This window comes from Zeus faber (genome assembly GCF_960531495.2).
Source record: "Zeus faber genome assembly, chromosome: 21".
Classification (NCBI taxonomy): domain Eukaryota; kingdom Metazoa; phylum Chordata; class Actinopteri; order Zeiformes; family Zeidae; genus Zeus; species Zeus faber.
In genome coordinates, this window is record NC_137208.1 from 17,594,539 (window position 1) to 17,601,996 (window position 7,458).

At 43.4% G+C, this 7,458-nt stretch overlaps 1 protein-coding gene across 1 annotated transcript; it reads right to left on the minus strand.

Annotated features, from left to right (window-relative positions):
- Window positions 1–903: 903 nt before the first annotated feature.
- On the minus strand, window positions 904–5,419 carry rps16 (ribosomal protein S16). Its single transcript, XM_080022444.1, has 6 exons — window positions 5,371–5,419; window positions 5,228–5,279; window positions 4,261–4,362; window positions 2,924–3,020; window positions 2,445–2,492; window positions 904–1,091 (listed from the first exon to the last, which is right to left on the minus strand). Exons 2-6 carry the CDS (start codon window positions 5,273–5,275, stop codon window positions 946–948), a joined length of 441 nt encoding a protein of 146 aa, XP_079878570.1. The 5' UTR covers window positions 5,276–5,279; window positions 5,371–5,419; the 3' UTR covers window positions 904–945.
- Between the last annotated feature and the right edge of the window lie 2,039 nt (window positions 5,420–7,458).

The following is a 7,458-nucleotide window of genomic DNA, read 5'->3' on the forward strand; positions in this document are numbered from 1 at the left end:
CCTGGAAAAACGGACAGATTGAGGTATTGTTGTGAATTTATATTGCACTGTTCTTCAATTGAACTTGCTGCTGCTACCGGACTAATTTTCCCCACTGCAGAGTAATGGGACCCCCCGGTGGTGGGAGTGGTGCTCTTCAGCTGTCAGACAACTTAAAAAGTTGCCATCACTGGAGTTTCAGATGTGTACACCGCCACCTCATGTCCATGTACAGTATTACCGCTCATGTTGGGTCTTCTTTACATGGTCAAGTCAAGTCACACTTTATTTATAAAGCGCACTTCATACCATTTCCACCACCAGGGGGTCCCATTACTCTACAGTGGGGAAATTAAGTCCCGTAGAAGCCATGTCCATAAAGCAAGCTCAATTTAAGAGAACATGGTCCTATTTGTTATGCGCTTACTTTTTTATTCGTGTATTATTCGTTATGTGGAACACATTACAAACTTGCGCCTTATTACGTCTGGAGAGGTTCCGCCGCTTCGGGACATCTCACAGGCAGAGATAGTTAGGTTCCTCTTCTAAGCAGGATGTGGTAACATTTTCATCTGCGGCGTACAGGGAGCCATGGAAGCATGGTTTTGGTGCCAGACGTAGTTCGATGATTTCCTTCTTGTTGTTGCTCCAACACGTGCCAGGAGAGAACTGACCTCCTGAGGCTTGAACAGATTCGGTGGCTTGCTCAGGGGAACGTCATGCCAACTCCAGTTCTCTATCATGCTACTCTGGGAGATGATTTGCTTACAATGAAATAAATATAATAAAAAAGGTGGCCTCAACCCTATTTTAATTATGGACAGTGTTCTCTGCTACCTGTATTTCCCAGAGAGGGTTATGAAGCTGTTGTAAATGTGCCATTAAGAAGTCAATACATGACTGGTAATTAAAAACAAACAAACATTCCTTTGTTCATCCCATTTATTATGAAAATGTACAGAGTGATTAACGGTAAGACTTCTGGTAGCGGGCACGAGCTCCAGGTCCACCGAACTTCTTGGACTCGCAGCGACGGGGGTCAGCAACCAGCAGGGTCCTGTCGTACTGGATCAGGATGTCCTTGATCTCCTTCTTGGAGGCCTCATCCACATCTGCCAACAGACATGACGCTCAGTTATCTAACAACATTATCAAAATCATGCGTCACTTGTCAATTCCTCGGATGTAGTTCCCATTTGAAAGCCTTTACCCTTCATCAGAATGATAAATGTTCCATTATGATCTAAATGATTAGCCTGTGCCATCTTCAGCACCAGCAAAATGGCTTTGGCTTTAAAAAGGTTTAAATCTTAAGTCAGACATCGCTTAGGACAGTCGTGCAAAGAGTCAGTTGAACTAGTCGCTAATCAGTTTGTGGCTAGAGCTCAAGTTTTAAATCAGTTTGGATAGGAGTGAAGCGGGAGAAAAAAAAGGGCAGTTTCCAAAATTCCAGCCGCTCTTCATTTGAGAATTTAAACAAATCCCCATCTTCCCCCCCGAGTCTCTGCGATGAACCAAGTATCCAACCAATATGAACTTCAGTCAGTGCTTTTTAGTCCATTTGTGGCTAAAAGCATTTCATTCTGACATCACCTTTAATGCCGGTAAGAAAGCAGACACAGGGAAAAGTTGGCGCAGCTTCGTTAGCCCTTCTGCCTGGTGCCCCAATCATAACTACAGAACTGCCAACCGTGGTTGAGTACCACAATAGTGTAAATGCCACAGACGTTTGAGTTACTGCAGCTAAATGACTCCATCAGTTATTCACATCGTAGCCATCTCGTATCGAGGCTCATCGCAGCGTATGTGAGCTACTACAGCTTACTACATATAGTATTAATCATATTATGATATACACATTGAAGTGCATCATGTCGTTAAGGTATGCGTATCAGTGGATGCTGAGTGAGAGGTGTTACAGAACCACAGGTCCTAGCATCTGGTCCAATCCAAGGGATGTAATTTAAATACTGAATAAATGTAAGGTATAGTTTTGTACTGATTGATTCATTTCCGTCATTAAATTACAATAATATATACCTAATTAAGAAATTTTTTGGCATAGTTTCAGCTGGCATTTCGTACCTGCGTATTTTGACTAAGAATTGTGTAGATGGTACACAAAATGCATGCAGGTTGGCAGGTCTAATTATTCTACATCTTCCTTTTCGTTTGAGACAAATTAACATTTTAATACATTTACTCTACTGTTACTGATTTGCCAGCAACAACCAAGCCACCCGGCAGGGAGGCGCAAACATTCTACAAAATTGGTCCATCGTACATTACTAGACAGTAATTGAAATTCTGAGCTTGCATTCAAACTAGAGCAGAACTGCAGATATCAATTTCGATCGATATCAAGGTATCGTTTAGTTACTTTGTTAGTACCATTTTTGAGATTAGTAGCCACACAATTGAAATACTTCATACATTGGGGAATTAATCCATTCCTTAACACTTACATTTCTGGTAGTATGCAACCAGGGATTTTGAGATTGCCTGACGGATAGCTGCAAAAAAAAACAACAGATGTAATGTGAATAGAGCCACACAAAAAAAGATTAACATTTAAATTTGTAAATTTGTTCTGCTGAGGAATACAAAGATTTAAAAGTTAGGTGTAAACAGAAATGCACCGGCTGCCAAATTTGTTGAAACTCGCAACAAATTTTGGATCCGACACTGCGACTGCTAGTAGGACAAGCTATCTTTACCGAAACTGGCTTAAAACGAAGTATATTTACATATATAAAATAAATGTCTTAAATAAAAATGTATGGATTGTTCACACTTGAAACTGAAACGGCAGCTTGAAACTGGAGAATGTCCAGCAGAGCAAACTAACTTGCTGTTGTCCTGAACTCTCAAATGTTCACGAGAAAGGTAAGATCCCCCCCCCACCTTTTGATTCAATGTAAAGTGGGAATTAGTGCTTGTTTACCATAGATCTGCGCAACATGTCCACCACCCTTCACTCTGACTCTGATGTCCACTCCGGCAAAGCGCTCCTTACCGAGCAGCAGCAGGGGCTCCAGGAGCTGGAGGAGGAAGCACAGGTCAGGTCCTACACAACTAAACCATCGAAACAACTACACCGCCAAGGCTCTTGAGGAATGCCAATCTACATCTTAGGACATGTGATGCCCCGTGTCCTCTGCTATGTGTGAAAGGGGATTCTCAGCAAAGAGGAGGAATAAATAAAATGTCCCTGCATGGGGACACAGTGGAGGACCTGATTAGAGTAAGTCTTGGCAGAACCATTTTGGAGGAGTTTGATGCCAAGGAGGCTGTACAGGTGTGGTTCAATCAGTTTAAAAGAACTAGAAAGCACAACTACAAGGGATGGCCTTCCAAGGTGACTAACTCTAGTAGCTCTCGAGGGGCATATCAGAGGGAGTTCCTTGTTTAGGTTATTAATGACAGTATTGTACTGACCTCATACCTTGTGTTTACATTTGTTAATTTATTATTTGGAGTCTTAAGGCTGTACCCAAACTCAGATTCTTCAGCTGAATCTGATTCGGCTGTTCAATGCGAATATCCGGCAGGGGGCGGCTCTTCCTATAGGCAGTCTCCTAGGGCGCCATTCCGAGATGGGGTGCGGAGAGGGAAGTATCGGGGTGTGTTTTATGCACCTGTCTCCCTCTTACTGTACTGAAAAAGCGTGTGCTAGGGATGGGGCACCCGTAGTCGGGGCACAAAGCAGTTTTCTTTTATTTTAGATGTAGGTTATTTTACGTCTCCTTATGGAATGAAACAAGTGTGTATAGAACAAAACAGTGCATAATAGGGACACGTTCTCCATGACTCTCCCCGATCGCCCCCTCTTCATATGTAATGCGCAGAAAATAAAGCAGTGTTTATTCTGCTCTTAGTTTTAATTTCTTTTAAAATGTAAAAAAATACTGTTAAAGTACTGGATCGATAAGCAGCATAAGGTAAAATAAAACACCACATTGTTATTTCTCTAACATGTCTATTTATTTCCACAGCATTTATCAGTAATAGAGTTAAAATAGAAAATATGAATGTGTTTGGTTGCATGTCAATTTCAGTGGCGCTCCTAAAATTTTCTTTAGGGAGCACCAGTTCTACTAGTGGAAAAGGTTAGTCAGAATCCATGTCAACGATCACATCCCCCATCATCCACGCAACCGACTTTTCAAGCACTTAATCTTAAAAAGGGGCTATTTTAGAGATATCCCAGTACTTAAATGGCGGAGGACAAAGCTCAGGCACCTCAGGGACCTGGTAAGCAACCTGGAGTTATCTGCTTACCTTGTACTGGAGAGTGGCAGGCTCCACCATCTCCAGGGGTCTGCCGTTCACCTTGATCAGGCCATTGCCCCTTTTGCAGTGGGCAACTGCTGTGGCGGTTTTCTGAGAAAAGACAATTACCAGCCAATAAGTAAATAGCTCTGAAAAGGGGAAGAGAGCAAATGTAAAAATGTAATCATTGGAAATATACATTGTACTTTGTTTATATTGACGGAGCAAAAAGACGTCTAGAATAATTGAAAGAAAAAATTCTCTATAAGTATAGTATATGTTCTATAAGTATTCCACTTACTGTATTACGTTTTAGGAGTCAGCTAGTCGGTCTATGAAAGGAATTTTCTACTTTTTAATTTTTTATTTTTTCCTAGGACATATTGTGTGCTATCACCGGGTGCGTTGCATTACATTTCACTGCATATATGTATGAAAGTATGTATATGACAAATAAAAACCTTGAATCTTGATCTCCCTGTTTACATTGCACACACATGCTCTGCTGCACTATATATGTACATTTTATATTATAAAGATGTTTGGTATATATTTTACGCGTATTACATGTATGTACATGTCGCTGGTTGTAATATATTTACATACCGATTCATATTTGTTGTATGATAACCGTGTTACGTGTTCGACAAATAAAGCAGTTTGAATGTCCGGAGTCTGAAACGTTGACAAGGAGCGTAGCTAGCATACACCATAGACACACACACACAGAGAATCAGGGCCGCTCCAACTGCACTGTCCCTTGAAATGTTGCGTTCCTTCACCGACGAGGCTTCCATTTCACAACATCACCGTTACAGCACCGAGTGTTTTTTTAAAAAAAAAAACCTGCGGGTGAACCACCGCGGACTTGCGTGGCTGACATTTTTGCCGGATGCTATCTCGTTAGCTTGAGTGGGGCAACGGGGCTGGGAAGACCCGGGACCGCACGTGGAATAAACCCTATCATTTGACTCACCTTACGTCCGAAAACCTGGACAGATTGCAGAGGACCCTTCGCCGGCATGTTTCTGAAACGGAAAGAGCGCACCCGTGAGACGTATAACCACAAGAAACGGGAACTTTTTGGACATTTTCCACGGCGGGCGCTGAGCTACGTACCGTCTTCAGCTCGGGCGCCGTACAGAGAGGCCGAACGGGGTTTCACGCGCCGAACATCAGGGGCACGGGCGCGACAGTTCAGTGCGCGCTCGGCGGCAGCTTTTACGACACCCGGCTTCGTCAACCTCCATTTTACAGCGGCAGTGCCCAGAGCGGGTGGAACAAAAATGTGTGAATAAATAAATAACAACTATAACAAATAACAATGTCCTTTTATTTGTATGGCGACCCGAGACAGCACGGCACTCAAATGCTTTATCGTAAGAGAAGCCAATCAAATATTAATAATCAATATCTTAAAGAGAAGCCAATCAAATATTAATAATCAATATCTTAAAGAGAAGCCAATCAAATATTAATAATCAATATCTTAAAGAGAAGCCAATCAAATATTAATAATCAATATCTTAAGAGAAGCCAATCAAATATTAATAATCAATATCTGAAAGAGAAGCCAATCAAATATTAATAATCAATATCTGAAAGAGAAGCCAATCAAATATTAATAATCAATATCTTAAAGAGAAGCCAATCAAATATTAATTATCAATATCTTAAAGAGAAGCCAATCAAATATTAATAATCAATATCTTAAAGAGAAGCCAATCAAATATTAATAATCAATATCTGAAAGAGAAGCCAATCAAATATTAATAATCAAATAGTAATGTGGTGCCTCGTCCTCCCCTTGCCCACACGTATATGGGTATTTAAAAATATTTTTTAAATATATTTTTAAATATATCTATTTTCAAACCCACACAGACTGTGTTTTTGGGGAATGTCTGTCCACAAGAGAACGCAAAAACGATTGAAAACGCTCACGTAAGCAGGTCAGGCCGGTGTGTGTGTGTGGGGGGGGGCGCAGGGGTCGGCTTCTTCTTGAGCGGGGAACACGACAACGCGGCATGGCGTGCTGTGGGCCGCAAGGCCGACAGCTCCTGGGGCGCCGAGCATCTAGAAGCGTCCGCACAGCGGTGTGAAGAAGGAACAGTCTTTATTCGTCACACAGCACACCACAGTACAACACGTGCTTTGCACACACACACACACACACACACACACACACACACACACGCACATGCTTTGGATGGTGGCCGGTGAAATGGTTCCTCTGCATTTGACCCATCCTGGCTTGTCCTTCCTCCGGGGGCACAGCCAGGAGCAGTGGGCAGCATACGTGGACGCGCCCGGGGACCAGGTGATGAGTGTCCATCGCTGGTCAGACGATGATGTGTGCATGTTTTTTAGTGGGGGTCCTTACTGACGTGAGGTGGAGGAAACCCCATGTGAGCACGGGGAGAACATGCCAGCTCCACACAGAAGGGCTCCTATTTGGGAGATAACCCGCCGTAGGTGGTGTGGTGATGGAGTAGCGCTACTTTGACCCGTAAGCGTGGAATTAAACTACGCTGACTTGGCGTCCCGGCGTCAGGCTCCACGTCACGCTCTGCGTTTTTTTGTTTAATTCAATTACAATATTTATCCATCCACCCATCCATTGTCTATGCCCCTTATCCTCGTGGGGTCGCGGGGGGGCCGGAGCCAATCCCAGCTGCCATTGGGCGAGAGGCGGGGGTACACCCTGGACAGGTTCACCCTCACACCTACGGTCAATTTCTTAAGAGTCACCGATTAACCGAACCTGCATGTCTTTGGACTGTGGGAGGAAACCCGCGCAGGCACAGGGAGAACAAACAAAAAAATTATAAATATATGTATTACGGGATTTTATTTTATTTTTTTCAAGCGGGAGGACAGTGGGGGAAAGGATGGCGAAGTACGGGAGGGGTGACAGCCGAGACGCGTGCGGTACACGTGTGTCCCGGTTTGAGGGCTTGAAGAGGTGGTCACCCTACACCGAACCTGACTAACACACCGGTAGTACGCCGTTGTTCGCAGGTTCGTAGCGCATGCTCAATGTGTGAAAACAACAGCTGCGCAAGTGCGTCGCCGAAAACACGGTCATACAAAACACTCGCCACAATATTGGGCCGTTTGAAATAAATAACACGCCCGGCGACCCGGCGTTTCGTGTTCTCTTTCTCTGTTCCTCTGTATTTATCTCTGCATCAGCTGAAATTGGCT

Bases quoted from the DNA above. Each gene is read 5' to 3' on its own strand.
- rps16 (XM_080022444.1), bottom strand. From the start codon at position 5,275: ATGCCGGCGAAGGGTCCTCTGCAATCTGTCCAGGTTTTCGGACGTAAG. The intron at 4,363-5,227 runs GTGAGTCAAATG...GTCTTTTCTCAG, and splicing joins TCCAGGTTTTCGGACGTAAG to AAAACCGCCACAGCAGTTGC. The intron at 3,021-4,260 runs GTAAGCAGATAA...TTCCTCCTCCAG, and splicing joins CTGCCACTCTCCAGTACAAG to CTCCTGGAGCCCCTGCTGCT.